At 34.0% G+C, this 16829-nt stretch overlaps 1 protein-coding gene across 1 annotated transcript; it reads left to right on the forward strand.

The window, feature by feature from the left end:
• Positions 1–2299: 2299 nt before the first annotated feature.
• On the forward strand, positions 2300–12465 carry LOC134252264 (chitin synthase chs-2-like). The gene is made up of 13 exons (XM_062734702.1): positions 2300–2317; positions 2816–3162; positions 4370–4547; positions 5184–5333; positions 5677–6965; positions 7534–7767; positions 8295–8374; positions 8703–8805; positions 9115–9268; positions 9405–9620; positions 9919–10054; positions 10164–10364; positions 10515–12465. Exons 1-13 carry the CDS (start codon positions 2300–2302, stop codon positions 12452–12454), a joined length of 5046 nt encoding a protein of 1681 aa, XP_062590686.1. The 3' UTR covers positions 12455–12465.
• The last annotated feature ends 4364 nt before the right edge of the window (positions 12466–16829 follow it).

Raw genomic sequence — 16829 nt, forward strand, 5'->3', positions numbered from 1 at the left:
TTTGGTTTTATATTATTCAACAATTAGATTCATCTACTTATGGAACATTAAATTTTATATCATTACTATTTCTTAATATAAACCATGATTTTAATGTTAACATAAATCTGAAACAATTAATCGTATTTAAAAATGTAAATATTTAAAAGACATTTCGAGATTAACAAACGTTTTCTTTTATTATTATTATTTTGAATTTTCACATTTTAATTGATTTTTTAAAAAATTTTTATTTTATTTCCCGAAACTGTTGTTAAAACAAAAATGACATTTGATAAAACACTTGATTTTGAATCAAAGCCAGTCACTTCAAGGCTGGGTGATAGTGTCCTGTCTAGATTCACTAGTAAGTTATCCCCCTTTTGACCGTGAAAGATAACAGAAAACACAAGAATTTAATAAAAGTTTTAACAACAAGTATAATTAAGTTAGTAGAATGTATTAATGCATTCAAAATTTGATTTATTTTTGTTCACAAATATACAAGAATAATATAATCATAAATATTTTCCTTTTAAAACCATACATTTATAAACAATGAAAACATCAATTTTGCCCAATAGTGGAAACCACTAATTGTAGTAAAACTGTAAGGAAAATGGACCACAGAGCCTTTTTATCGAATAGCATAGAATATGTTTAATTTACAACCCTTGCATTTCTCTATAAAGCAGGGAAGTTAGTAGGCATTGTACATCTGCACGAATAACTAAGTTTTCCAAAATACAATCGTGGCCTTTACTTTCATAGATAATTTGACGCGTTTTAGTCATTTATTAATTTAAATAAAAAATCGTGTTTTAATTTGATTTTATTTATAAAAAAAATTTAGAAGTTTGTTACATAAAATTTGAAAATGGCTATTATTTTCTAAAAAATCTTTTTTAAGACATTGATACAACTATGAGTTTTATATTAAAAAAATATTTTTTTTAAAAGGTATAACTTTTAATTAGGAGTAAATAAAAAACCTAAATAATTTAATCACATGTTTAATTCTTATTCTTTATTTTTAATATAGCTCGTTTGTTCAGTGCAGGGTATATTTATACCTTCTTGAGTAAACGTAGACAAATGAAAAATGTCCAGAGGAAAAATTGATATGTAATAGAGATAGGAATTGTCCACATGGAGAAAATATGTGCTCGAAGCTATGTTAATGATTCAGATCCATTCCACATTACGACAATCTCTTAACCAGAAAAAAATCCGAAAGATAAAATTAACATTCTTCGATGTCTTGAACGCTAAATTTCTGGATATGAAGAATTAAAAAAAAAAATTATAATTCAATTCTTCTAGAATCTAATCAATATATAAATCATATCAATGTAAAACTTCTGAAAAGTAAATGGGACTTTTAATAATTGTTTCATTTATCTTAATTTATCAAAAATTATATTCTTAAAATGAGGATTCTAAAGTCAATTGATAACACAGTTACTTTAAGATTTTTAGCTGATAAATTACATAGTTGCTTAAAATGCGAAAAAGTTCTCCTAAAGCGTGCCCCGCGATTGACAAAAGAATTTTATGAAGCCCTCAAAACACAGTAATAAGAACGGAGAATGGGATTGAGATTTTACAAGACTTTGGAAATGTCAGTCTTAAGCAATTCTGAGATTTTGATTTAATTTTTTTTATTTGTAAAAAATGTGCGTTTTGATAAATATGCTTATTAGACGATGAGATCTTATTCAATAAAACAAGACTGAGTATATGTAAACATAATGAACATATTACAAAAACATTTAAACATAAATAAAATTAATAATTTTCATGTATTTTTTTTTCTAATACACTGTAATTTGTTCAGCATTCTTAAAATGCAGTTTTTAAAGCTTTATCTAACTTCAAAGCAATATATTTAAGTTAATTGTTATTTATACCCCGAGGCCATCAGCTCTGTTTATCTGTACATCAACACGTTTGACCATTTGCTCTGTCCGACTGCCATACATTTGTGCCTCATAAAAGATAAAATTATCCCGTGTCAACAAGGAAAAATGGTAAGTCAATTTTTTATTATTTCTTTGCAGAAAACAAAAACAAAAAAATGTATGCATTTTAACTGGAATTGAAGGCCAGCTTTGAATTATGGATATGAGAGAAGAGTTTACAACACCCATGTTTCCCGGATACTTTATTCAGAGGTCTCTTCATTTCGATAATTCATTTAATTTCTCTTCATTAATTAATTAATTGTTAATTAATCTATAAAATAAATTCCACCTTTTTCTCTCTAGGTATCGTGACATAGTTTTCCTACCTGAGCAGAAAGTTGGTCCGACTTTCGAAAATGTTTCACGCATTTTGCGTGAGGCTGGGTTGACTGGTCACTTTTTCGGCAAAAATCAGGTTAGTTATATTCTGATGATTTGATAGAATACAGAATAAAGGCATTCCCTGAAATACAGAATATGGATATATTTCAAATACGTAATTTTTTAATAGAAACAAAATGTAGGCAAATCTGATATATGTAAATTAATATAGGTATACCTATACATTTGAATAAACTTTGAATTTTTCGGATGAAGATGATACTTGTTATTCGGGGTTCAAATAAAACTTTCCCTAATATATTCAGCAATTTCAAAAATGAATAATAAGGCTATAAAAAAAACTTTTTTTTCAATCAAATAACATGTATGTATTTAGCATAAATACATTGAGGGGAAATATCTGATATATTTTTTTCTTTCAATTATCTGTCAATTTTTTCTACTATCAAATTTCAAAGGCTGATTTTTAGTCAATGCTAAATTTCCAGTTTTACTTACGTACTTTTTAATATATTCTTACAATCATATAGATATACATTCCGTACTGGCACAGGGCCGTGTTACAGGAACTTGTGTTTGAAAAAAGAAAAATGATGAACATGGAACATCAGACGGTTTTATCGGACTCTGAGACTGATCTGGACACTACATATGACGTGTTAGTGGAAGCATTGCCCAATGACTCCTCTATTTGTATGGCGACAAAGGCATCATGTCTCTCAGAAAAACAAATGAGTGAAACAACGGTAAACAGCGATAATTTACAAAATTTTAAGACTGGAACACAGCAAAAGGTAACGGAATGGATGCAACAAAATAATGAAAATACAATGAAGGTTCGTAAGGGTATATTATTCTCCAATTTAAATCTGCAATCGTAGTTTATTTCCCTTACATCCAAATTTAAAAAGTCAGTTTGTATATTTTCTAAATTTAAGTTAGATATAATCAACATGCATCATTGTCTTTTGTAGCTGCCGACAGTTAAAGTCAATATTCCAGATATCCAAGAAGAACATTCCTTAGACAAGTAAGTACGATACACATGTAAAAATTTCAATGGGTGAACAAACCTTTCTATTACTCTAATACAGAATTGTGGAGAACGGTTATAGGCATTTATGCCTGCTGTTCAATCCAATTCACTGAATAAAATATATTTTAAACTAATACAGAATTGTAGAAGGACTGGGTTGGGTACGGGATGAGTTCGGTGCGTGTTGATGAGCAGTGAATTTTAACTTGAGACCATGGATCCCTAGCTGTCCCCATGCAGCGACTATTTAATGTTTAAGTTTTCTTAAAGTGGGGCATGACTTACCCCGACTCCACCGGAAAAAGTAATAAAGATGTGTTTTCTGATACACAAATATCCCCCAGGCATGGTTCAGTCGTGATGTGAATTAGAGCCATACGTGTTCATTTATAGAGTTAAACCTCAAAACTTTTTGGACGCACTCTCAAAACAGCATATGCGTGTTTGAATTGAACTACAAAAAATTTGTATGCTGTAATTTATGACGTCTTTTAGAGGATATATACTTTACAAAAAATCATTATTCTTTAACACGACAATGAATAATATACCTATTTGCATAAATAGAACTTGTTGCATTTGTTTTTTTCCACAAATTATCTTGTACGACTGTATACTTCTTATTTGTATTTATTTTATTTTCATTCTTATTTTATGAATAACCATTTGTTGCATTAAAAGTAATCAAAATAATGGGAATTAAAATTATAACATAACATTTATTTTGACCTTCTGTATTTACTCTATTTCTATTCAGGGGGAGCAAAATTTACACGTAAACTAAATTTTATGTCGTAAACTTGCATTTACCACTACCCTCTAGTGAATTCAAAATTTACAACATGATATAATCCATAATATTTTTTTCTGTTGTGGTTCATTTTGCACTGTATGTGAAATCCACTTGTATATAGATAAAGAATATACAATTTGCAAATTGCAGGTAAAAATATCATACAATTTAAAAGGTTAAGTACTGAACATTGAACAATTGATAAAACTACTAATTTTAATGATATTAAACTGACAATTTTCCCTTTCATTACAGACGTCTTTGGGACCGTTTTCAAATGATCCCCCGTGAAAGAGTTTCTACCAGTGATACATTAAAACCATTTCTGAGAGCATTCAAGGCGATCTGTTACGTATTGCTGTTTTGCATTGTCCTTGGTTCGGCAGTTGCCGCCAAAACATCAATTCTTATAATGACTTCTAGCATTGTTAAGGTATGTATAAATCCAGCAATTAATGGCACAAGACAAGACAAACCTCAGAAGTTCAGTGTTGATACACGGTCAAGCTGGTTTGTTCGTGAGCGCAAATGAATGTCATATAAATTATCAGCACAGGTTAATTAATTGGCTACAATAATTACAAAAAAATGTATGCTTGTTTGCAAATGAATATATATAGTCACACAAATGTTGTTAATTTTCATTACACGGAGTATCATGATATTCAAGAAGGTTTGAATACCTATGAGCATATTGACAAAAAATGAATTAATTATAATAATAAAACATTTTGTTCTGGGAGGGGGCTCTTTACATCCTACCTCCCTGCCCCTTATATTAGTCTTTTCTGAATCTTTCAAGGACAAGCAGGAATGTCCGTTTGCCTATGGCAACTGAACTTCTGGGTATTTTTTCTAATATGACACAGTCATTCAATCGGAAAAGTTAAATTTTTCAGTGATAATAAATCTCCAGAAAACGTTTGATCATCATGTTAAAGGATATGTTAATAAAGATGAATAAAATAATTTTTCCTTTTTCTGAAATAGCCTTATATTCTCTGTGTGTTTAAATAGATATACATGTGTATGAGTCAAATATCTTTCAACAATCCTAAATATTTTAAAGGATGAAAATGCACGGAACGTGAACAACTCACCCACCAATACGATGCTGATCATCTGTATATGTTTCCCCTATGCTTTATGGATACTTACGTATACAGCCAGATCTCTGTTTGGAAGCAGTGCCTGGCCTTCTTTTAAAACTACAACTGTGGTAAGTAATGCTTTTGTTGTTCGTTTTCCTCTAAAAGGAGAGAAGTGGATTCGATTATCTTGTTATGAACAATAAATAGATGCTTTGTTTCAAAATCAAAATGAGATCTGCATCATTTCTCTTACTCTTACTAATTTTCTTTTGCCTGCTGACACTATAGATGATGTCAGTGATTTGTGCATTCTGTTGCATATTCAAAAAATGCCCCATCTACTTTCACACGTTCGGACAGTTTCTATAAAGTGCATGCATTATCCCCCCAAAAAATTCGGCAATGGGAATTTTTATTTTTCCATTAACTAAAAATGGAATATTGACTCACTATTATGTTTTCTTTTTTCAGACTTTGTTCATTGAACTTCTACACAGCTTTGGATTGTGCTTACTAGTGTTTCATATTCTTCCCAAGATGGACATGGCCAGAAGCTTAATACCATTAAGTGGAATATTTGTGATTCCAGCACTTCTGAAAACATTGTTCGTTATCTCTGATAAATCCCTACCAGGAATAAAGCGATTGACGCTTACAACTGTGCACGGAATAGCCTTCCTTATTCAGTTTTGCAATTTAGGTGCTACATCAATGTTTAGTATTCCGCTTACAGATAATGAAAAACAAGAAATGGTTAATTCTGTTATTGATAATGATGACGTCATCAATGTCATTGAAAGGCCAAAACCTATTCTAACAAATAGAATAATGTGGGAGCTTCCGGTTTCTTTGGTGTTTATTTCTTTATCTTACTGGGAAAACTATGCGGATGGAGATATCTACATTTGTTCCTTTAGGATACCCCTTCTTGATTGGAAGAAAAACTTACTTGTGGTGAAACAAAGATTATACATATTGACTGGATTGTGGAAAATTGGTTGGACCATGATCTTTGCCATCTTACTTATTCCTGGGTTTAATTTTAGCATTTCATTTTCGGATTCGGATTCAAGTAATTCGTCCATGAAAAGCATATCTAACGTACCCTTTGAAACTACAACGAATCCATTGGGAAATGACGTCAGTACTATATCACCGAATATCCGAGGCAAAAGATCATTACTTCAAGTGGCGAGTGAAAATCAGAACATGCCAAATTTGGAGAAACCTGATACAGTCAACAACGATGCACAAATCAATCTGACCAGGGCAATCAAAGACCGTGGTATTGAATCAGTACTGCACTTGAATGAAAATATGCTTACTCGCAACCTTGTCGTTCCTCAAATAGTAGATAAGGATCAAAACATTGATGAAAAGCAAAATTCTAACTCAACGTCCAGTTCATACATTCCCGAGGTCATACAAGTTAACCTACAAAAATATGGAGTTTTATATTTGCATTTAGTTGCAACTACTCTTATGTCGTATTTTGGAGGTCTTGCTTGCAAATTGTGTATGCAGCTATTTGGCTTCACCTTACCCATCATCTTAGCAACCCCTATAACTTTTGGCCTTGTACTCGTGCAACAGTTTACTGAGTACCTACCTTCATATGTCTACGTTTGGGTTTGCCCAGAAACAGATGGAGATCTGCGAAAGTTTCATCTTCTTTGGCTTGGAGTTCTTTGGATTTCACAACTAATTACAACAGCACATATCTGGTCGCCTCGAAATGGAAGAATGGCTAAAATTGAAAGGTAAGAAAAATTTTAAGGCTGATACGATTTATCTTTTACCAAAAATCAAGGAATATTCAAAACGTGACAAAAGATGAAACATATGTGCATGTATAGATTTAAATTCTTTAATATAAGTTGATTCAGAAAGCAAAGGTTTCAACAACATTTACTTAAAAAATTCTTGCTATCCACTCCAATGTTTTCGTTTATCCAAAACTGACTCTTTCAGTCCAAACAAATGCCTGAAGATTGTATTCATGTTGGATTTTTTTTGTTCCCTGCTCTTCTGTAACTTAGGTTTTGGAAAAGGCATTAAATCTTTAAAGCTGTAACAAAATGCATGTAAATGTGTGACCGTAATTTGCAATTGAGAATGAGATGGTTACCTATATTTAAGATATTATGTCTGCAACAAAATGGACACCAGTCTTTGAAATGAACTGTTGAAGATAATTTATTATCTTTACTTGTGATAGATAGGGACACAGGCCGCTGTAATATTCAAATGTTACATGTCAAAATGAAAGTGTGTTACCAAACAAGCCGATATGTCTTCCACTGAAATACTTCTTTTTTTTCGTTGCAGACTCTTTGTTACACCACTGAGATGTGGCATATTAACGGACACTTCCCTTGCTCTTCGGCGACGACTAAATGACAGAGATACCTCTTTGTTTAATGCTGATGAAGACTGGTCGTTCATTTATGACGACGATGAGATTCACAAAGCAGATGATGTTGTTCCTCAAATTTACGCCTGCGCAACAATGTGGCATGAGACTAGAAACGAAATGATTCAACTTTTGAAATCTCTGTTTCGGTACGTGCAAAATTATCAAGATTGTTGTTATAATACGGAGTTTGCTATCAGATCTTGCTGAAGACACAATCTTTTACCGGACATTTAGGGAAATATTTATTTCAGAAATATTGATATTCAAACAGACAACTCGTCTACTTGGCATAAAATATCAAATTTTAGTATTCATCCCCTCCCCGATAAATATTGCTCATAGAATTACTGAATATAACATTAAAGATATTTTTATCGGAAATCATAAATCAAAATAAAGCCATACTGGACAAATTCCATTTCCGGAGACCAAGTGACTTCAAGTTCCTTAAGATGGCACCGTTACCTATTTTAGGAACCTTAATGTTTTTTAGAAAAGTTATGTCAAGCTTTTATCGAAATATGATTGACCAGTCAAATCATTGTTTCAGTCTCTAATTTTAAGGTTTAAAGATAAAAAAGGCAAAGGTTAAAGAGATTCAATTAAGAGGACAACTTTTTTTTCTATTTTAACCACAAAGTATGTTAAACCTATATATTTTGTATCATTCTAGTATAGATGTTGATCATAGTGGCCGATACTTAGCTCAGAAATTCTACGGCATAAGAGATCCTGACTATTACGAATTCGAAGGTAGGTCACACATACTTTTCCCAGCGATTTTCTTGTGGCAAAAGTGTAATATTTTTTTCTAACACAATTTTTTTTTTACCATTTTAAAACAAACTATTTGAAGGAAAACTTAAATGGGAAAAAATTTAACGGAATGTTTTATATGTACACTGGTAACAAAGGTTCAGTGTTACAAAAACATAAAAAACAAACTTTTCCTGGCAAATTATCGAATAAATACTAGTATTAGAGAAGCAATTTATCACAATTCATTACATTTTTTTATATTTACACATAACAACAACCACCCTGATAATACTTACCTTGGTTTTATACGATTTTTTTTCAGCCCACATCTTCTTTGATGATGCAATGGATTTAACTGATGATGAAAATTCAGTACCAAATGCTTTTGTCGTCGAATTCATGGACAGTATTGACGATGCATTGAGGTACTCTTCCGAAAGCATTTCTTCCTATCACTTTTCTACTTACGTAGCTTACTTAAAAAGAGAAAAAATAATTTTACCTTCCATTCATTGCTAACAGAACGTGAAAATATTTACATATATATCTTTGTAAAGTTTTGCTCTGACAACTTAAAATGACGGTAGGCAGAAACACTCGGACTCATTTGCTGCAGAATATCTTGCAAGGGTGTCAATCCCTTGCAACACATACTGTGTAATGTTTATCATAATTCCATTTCTTATAATAATTAGAAGTTAATAAATCCAATTTTATTACCACTTTTTTTAAAGTTCTGTGCATGAGAGGCAGTTACAACTAGGTCCACCCATGCGAACAGCAACGCCTTACGGGGCAAGATTAACGTGGCTCTTGCCTGGAGCAACAAAACTCGTGGTTCATCTAAAGGATCGGCATCGAGTTCGACACAAGAAACGATGGTCTCAAGTAGGTTATCACTTCATTTCATACATATACTAAAACATCCTAGATCTTTGTCCATTCTTAACCTAGAGAGGGGGGAAAAGGAAAGAAAAATCAAAGAGATACTTATTAATATGGTAACCCTTTTTGTTCATTTCAGGTAATGTACATGTACTATTTGCTTGGTTATCGAATACTTGCACAGCCTGAAAATTTACTTCATAGAGATTTTTGCGATCGAAGTTTCGGTTCTTCATCAGAAGATGCTAACCAGAGAGTTCGGCTAACAAACTCACAACTACGACATCGAAGACAGGCTTCACATTTCACGAGAAGCGTCATCTTTAACTACACAACAGAGGAAGTTCACACGCAGGTAAAAAAAAAGATTCACCACAACTGACAACTTAAAAGGGTTTTAAAGATTGAAATTTGTAATTCACATCATATATACACTGTTTCAAGACTGGCCTTTGGTTTCGTATCATGACATAAAATAATTAAATTAATTGTAAAACCAATTTACTATCACATTTCCAATACCCCCCGTAAGTTATACATTTGCAGAATTCAGGATCACATCCTACCAAATTATTTTTTGACCAAATACTTTGTACATGTAATTAGGGATCCTTTTTGCAAGATCTTTTAGAATAAAGCTCTATATTTTGTAGGCTGAGAACACTTTTATATTGACACTTGATGGTGACGTCGACTTTAAACCTGATGCAGTGCGTCTGTTGGTCGATCGCTTAAAAAAGAACAAAAAAGTTGGAGCTGCATGTGGTCGCATTCATCCAATTGGTTCAGGTAAATTACAGTGTAACCAAGTTATTACCCCAAAACTTTCTGAAAATCATAAATATCAACAATTAGCATCTAATGTTTCTGTCATTCTTCAAATTTCTTGAATTCTTAGGTCCAATTATTTGGTATCAGGAATTTGAATATGCTATTGGTCACTGGCTTCAGAAAGCAACAGAGCATGTCTTTGGTTGTGTATTATGTGCCCCAGGATGTTTCAGTTTGTTTAGAGGATCGGCACTTATGGACGACAATGTCGCTAGATGCTATGCTATTAGAGCAAGTGAAGCAGGTCATTATGTTCAATATGACCAAGGTATGTCTACATATACGTTACAAATACTGTTTTTGTCTTTAATTTGATTGGTGTAACCAACAACTGTTTGGATACACCTATAGCCTATCATAGTGTGTAAAAATTAATTTTACAGAAAAAAAATCATGTTATATTTTTTCCTTTTTTTAGGGGAAGACAGATGGCTAAGTACACTCCTCCTGCAACAAGGCTATAGAATCGATTACTGTGCCGCCGCAGATGCCCTTACACATGCACCTGAAACTTTCTCCGAGTTCTTCAATCAGCGCCGAAGATGGGGTCCCTCCACCTTGGCGAATTTAATTGACCTTCTGGGAGACTGGAAGAACACAGTACGCCTCAATGACAACATTAGCACACCTTATATATTATACCAGTTCTTCCTTTTGGTTTCCACAATTCTAGGCCCAGCCACTGTCCTTCTTATGATGGCAGGAGCTTTCACTGTTGTCTTTAAGACGACGATTATAGAATCCTATGCTATAGCCCTGACGCCAGCAATCGCTCTCATCATTGTGTGTCTGTATGCAAAACCAAGCACACAAATTATATTTGCGACGATTGCTAGCGCAAGTTACGCCATAGTGATGACCATCGTTCTAGTGGGTACGGTTGGGACAGCTATAGAGGGAGGACTAACAAGTCCTAATGTTGTCTTTCTGTCAATACTTGTCATCATTTACTTCATTGCTGCCTTGCTGCATCCGGAGGAATTTACCTGTGTAATACCTGGAGCACTATACTTCATCTGTATTCCTACGGGTTACCTTGTTTTAACCATATATTACCTGTGCAATATGCATGTAGTGTCTTGGGGGACACGTGAAGTTACCTTGCTCAAAGGTGATGCAAACTCATCGACAAAAAATGAAGCAGAGGAAGAGAAGAAAAAGAAGAAGAAAGAGAAGAAGACAGGAATTCTGGGATGGCTTGGTATAACCTCTATTATCAACGAAACAGTTGAACTTTTTCGTCAAGTTCGAACGATGACTCTTGCCAATACAGAAAAACCTACAAAAACTGACCAACTATTAGAGGAACTAATAATAGAATTGAAGGATAAGCGTTTACCGAAGGAACTACAGAGCGAAGGGGTTGTGACGTCATCAAAGCCAGATATCATGGAATCAAGTACAAAATCAATGAACATTCCCCCAATATCTGAAGATTATGTGAACAATAAAGGAAAAACGGAAACGAAGATTTACACAAAAACCGATCAACAAGAATGTCTACAAAACCAAATATTAGGAGATGGTCCAATTAAGAAACTTGACGAAAGGGAGGTCTTGTTTTGGAAGCAATTGTTGCAAAAGTATTTATATCCAATAAAGGAAGACAAGCTTCACCAGGAGAGGGTGGTTAATGCTTTGAAAAACCTACGCAACAATGTCGTGTTTGGATTCTTCATGACCTCTGCTCTGTGGATAGCTCTTACCATGCAACTTCAGCTATTACAGGATGACTTTAAAGACACCGATCTTTTCATCAAAATTCCGCACTTCGATTCATCACAAAAAGATCTGACATTTGAACCCCTCGGAATGATCTTTTTAGCTTTATTTTCTGCAATTTTGCTTTTTCAATTCCTTGGCATGCTTTCACATCGCTGGGGAACCATTCTCCATGTTCTTTCTATCACTGATATATCTTGCAGTCAGAAGTTCACCGAAAAGTACAAAATACAGGAGGTCATTGCTAAAGCCATGGAACTGCAGAGAGTGAGTAACATCGAAAACGAACCCGAGCCGGATTACGATGACCCTCTGCCAGACTATGAGGACGACGATATAGACGATGACGACGAGGCAATATCAACTTTGTATACAAGCTCTTGTTCCTCCATGTCAACTGCCTGTGAGAATCTCGGGTCTAACTTTCAAGACGCCCGTCAGAAGAGAAGGTCCCTTCGCCGAAAAAACAGTGCAGTCTTCAACCGACGTGGGCTGACAACTGGAAGAACGCTAAGAAGAGCATTCGAACGTCGATACAGAAATCAGCTGCGTGGTGATCGTAATGGGGATCAACATAGTGATTCTGGATTTAATTTCAAAGATAATGAAAAGAATGATGGGTTTTTAAGTGTCTGAAGACAAACAGTGAAAAATTTTTACACAACGGTGTTAATTTTGTACAACTTTAGTCAATTAAATATAAAATTAATTTATTTCTGTCGCGTTTTTTTTTTTTATTAAATCCATGAATTTTTAAACCCAGTTGTTTATAAATTTATTTGGGAATAAGAACTTTATAATTTTAAGTTTTGTTTTGTCAAAATCAATGGCATCAGAGGAATGACTTTTCTTTGGCCTTTTCAATCATTCTTCGAGATAAATCAAGAACAAACTTTTGATGACTGCTTGATAATACAGAACTCAGAAATTTTCATAACTAATTGTGACATCTTTTGTAAAATTGTTCAAAATCACACAAGTATCAGAAAATTGAAATAATTAGATTCTGACGAGTTTCTGTTTTTGATAATAACTAAAGTCTTTAGAGACCAGAAATGCCGACAATCCGTTAAAATTCTTTTGTATGGTATGTGCGCTTCTTTATAAGCCAACTTTTCCTATTTTCATGGAGCGGATTACTTTCTTTAAAAACCTGCGAAAACATAAGTGTTGTTATAGCCTTCAAACAAACATTTTAGGTCACCTGAGTAACTCAGGTGACCCATTGCTATCTGTTTTCGTCCGTCGTGTGTAAACATTTGAACATTTTCAGCTTCTTCTCTGAAACCACTTAACCAATTTCAACCAAATTTGGTATACAGCATCTATGGGTGAAGGGGAACAAAAATTGTGAATTTTATGATCCCCACCCCCTGGGGCCTGAGGAGTGGGGCCAAAACCACCAAAATTATTACAATCTGTAAAAATCTTCTTCTTTACTCCAGGACATCAAGCAGGCAAACTGTTGGCATGAATGTAGTGACCATTGAGTCCTCTACCAAAATTGTGAAATTCATGGCCCCAGGGTAAGGGGTTCTTGTGCTAGGGCGGGGCTATATAGATTATATAGTGAACATGCATTATTTCTTTTACAATCTTCTTCTCTGCTCTTGGGTATTAAGTAAACTAACTAAGTACATAGTTATGTTGAGCAAGAGTGCCTCTTCCAAATTTGTGAATTTCATGACCCCAGGGTCAGGGGTTCTAGTGTTAGGACGGGGCTCTATTGATCATATAGTGAAAATACATTAATTCTTTGAAAATCTTCTTCTCTGGTTCTGGGTATTAAATAAACTAACTAAGCACATAGTTATGATGAGCAAGAGTGCCACTTCCAAAATTGTAAATTTTATGGCTTCATGGTCAGGGGTTCTGGTGTTAGGGCGGGGCTTTATTGATCATATAGTGAAAGTGCATTAATTCTTTGAAAATCTTCTTCTCTGCTTCTGGGTATTAAATGAACTAAGTACATAGTTATGATAAGCGAGAGTGCCACTTCCAAATTTGTGAATTTTTTGGCCCCAAGGTCAGGGGTTCTGGTATAAGAGCGGGGCTCTATTGATTACTAGTATATAGTGAAAATGTATTAATTCTTTGAAAATCTTTTCCTTTGCACCTGGGTTTTATGCCAATGATTCAAGTATATACATATATTTATGATGAAGAAAGGTGCATCTAGCAAAATGGTTATTTTTTATGCCCCCTGTGTCGGGGGGAGGGGGGTTACATAGTCTGAAAATAAATTAATGCTTTGAAATTTGCTCTTTAGTATTAATCAACCATTTTATGATAACATTTGCAAAATTTTGAAATATGTGACCCCAGGGTCAGTGGTTCCTTTGGGAAGAGGTGCACAACTGGTTATAAAGTGGAAGTGCATTTTCTCTTTGTTACTCTGATCTACCTCTGGGTATTAAGTAAATAGAGTAAGCATGCTAAGTTTATAATTATGATAAGCAATGGTGCCTCTTTCAAAATTGTGAATTGTGAATTCATGGCCTCTGGGGTAAAACACGAACCAATTTTAATTGTTTGAAAGTTGTTACACGATACTCAGGTGACCTATAAGGCCCGTGGGCCTCTTGTTAAAAGGTCCGACAGATAGCTAATCTTAATCTGAAAATGTTAATTTAAAATCTCAAAATCTTTCAAACATCACATTTTCTAGGCTTTATATATACAGCAATTACTTACAATAAATTAAACAGCAGGCTTTTTCACATTTGATTCTTCGGTAAGAAAGAAACGTTTCCATAACTTGTGATCGGTCATTGAAGAAAGTGCTTTTTTCAAATCATTCCAATTTTACAAACAAGTATTAAAAGAATGCTGGTTGATTCATTGCATGTTTTAATTCCTACATTAATTAGTGTCTAGAGACAATGTCTTCTAACAATGTTGGAAATTCAATTGGCACCATTTGTGCCCCTTCATCAATCGGACTTTTTAAAATACTCTTAGAAACAGAATTTCCCCGAAATTCTGGAGAGAAAAAAACTTGCTGTGGTCATCTGCTCAAACATTTGGAAATATCGACGACGTTATATTAATCAATTAAAATAGTTACATACTTTTAATATTACGGTCTGCAATGTGTTGGATTCGTTTTTATTAACGAATACATCACTGTCCGCTAACTGCACATTTTTCATAAATCAGATTTCCCATATTTAGGAAGCTCTGTTACATAGCAAATATTCTGCAGAATTTTCCTACTTTCACATTATTGTTTCTAATTTTACGTCGCATGAAAGCCACTATTCCATCTGAATTAGCCATCTTAGGACCTAAGATCACGTTACACTTTTATAGCACCATTGGCCAAGGGTTTGCTAGGATTGTAGAAGATCAGAAGCTCTTGGCAAGCAAAGACAAGCCTCCATTAACCGTCTGTAAACTTTTCACATTTTTAATTTCTCTAAAAACCACTATGCTAACCTAACCTCGATAAACCTTTCCACAAAGCATCCAAGGTTAGTAAAGGTATTTGAAAATTTATTTTCTCTTTCAAGGGAAATTGTAGTAATACTGAAAATTTGGGATCATATAAAAATCTTCTCAACACTGGGTCAGAAGCATAGGCACTTGTTCTATACAGGGCACCTCCAATATTTTTTACAGTAAATATAAGTTGGGAATAAACTGTGTACAAGCAAGATCACCAGGTAGTGCCAATTGACGTTTGTTCAAATAAAAGGTTGTCAGTTTTATGCAGGAATATATAAATTTTTTACACTTGCAAAATATAAGAATTTAGGTCTGATAATTTGCACAATTTAGGCATATTGGAAAGAGCAAAACTAAGGAGTCCAGAGATGTCATGCCAAACATCATGTGTTTATCTCCTACAGTTCTCAGGTAGACCAAATATTGCATAATAGTTTTTACAAATATAAAAAGGATAACAAGAGGCCCATGGGCCACATCGCTCACCTGAGAAGCTTTGACCATGCTGTTCATTCCTAGATTTCCCCCTTGTAATACATATTGTGACCCCATCCTATTCCCAGGGATCATGATTTGAATAGTTTGAAACCTACACTAACCCAGGATGCTTCCACATAAGTTTAAGCTTTTCTGGCCCAATGGTTCTTGAGAAAAAGATTTTTAAATATTTTTCCTATAATACTTCCATGTAAAACTTAGATTCCACATTGTGCGCCCAGCCCCCAGGGTCATAATTTGAACAATTTAGAATCTACACTACCCCAGGACACTTCCACAAAAGTTTCAGCTTTTCTGGCCCAGTGGTTCTTGAGAAGATTTTTTCTATATATTTCTATGTAAATTTTTTTAACTTTGATTCCCAATTGTGGCCCCGCCCTACACGCATGGTCATGATTTGAACAATTTAGAATCTACACTACCCCAGGATGCTTCCACATAAGTTTCTGATTTTCTGGCCCAGTGGTTCTTAAAAGGAGGTTTTTCAAGATTTTTCCTATATATTTCTATTTTAAACTTTGATTTCCCATTGTGGCCCCGCCCTACCCCCGGGGGTCATGATTTGAACAATTTAGAATTTACACTACCCCAGGATGCTTCCACATAAGTTTCAGCTTTTCTGGCCCTGTGGTTCTTGAGAAGATTTTAAAAAATTTTTCCTATATACAGCAAAACTTGTTTAGTATGAACACGGATATTGCAAATTTACGGATATAGCGAAGTCATCTTGGATCCCCAGCTATATAAAATCAATTACTTTCTTATACGGTTATAACGAATTACGGATATAGCGAAGTAATTTCACAGGTCCCAGTGACTTCATTATAACCGAGTTTTACTGTATTTCTATGTAAAACTTTGATTTTTCATTGTGGCCCCGCCCTAAACCCGGGGATCGTGATTTGAACAATTTAGAATCTACACTACCCCAGGATGCTTCCACATAAGTTTCAGCTTTTCGGGCCTGTGGTTCTTGAGAAGAAGATTTTTAAAGATTTTTTCCTATATACTTCTATGTAAAAATTTTGATTTTTCAGTTACATTTACATGTTACACTACCCCAGGA

This window comes from Saccostrea cucullata, unplaced genomic scaffold (genome assembly GCF_032062105.1).
Source record: "Saccostrea cucullata isolate Sc308-1 unplaced genomic scaffold, CSIRO_AGI_Scuc_v1 ctg130, whole genome shotgun sequence".
In the NCBI taxonomy this organism is placed as follows: Eukaryota; Metazoa; Mollusca; class Bivalvia; order Ostreida; family Ostreidae; genus Saccostrea; species Saccostrea cuccullata.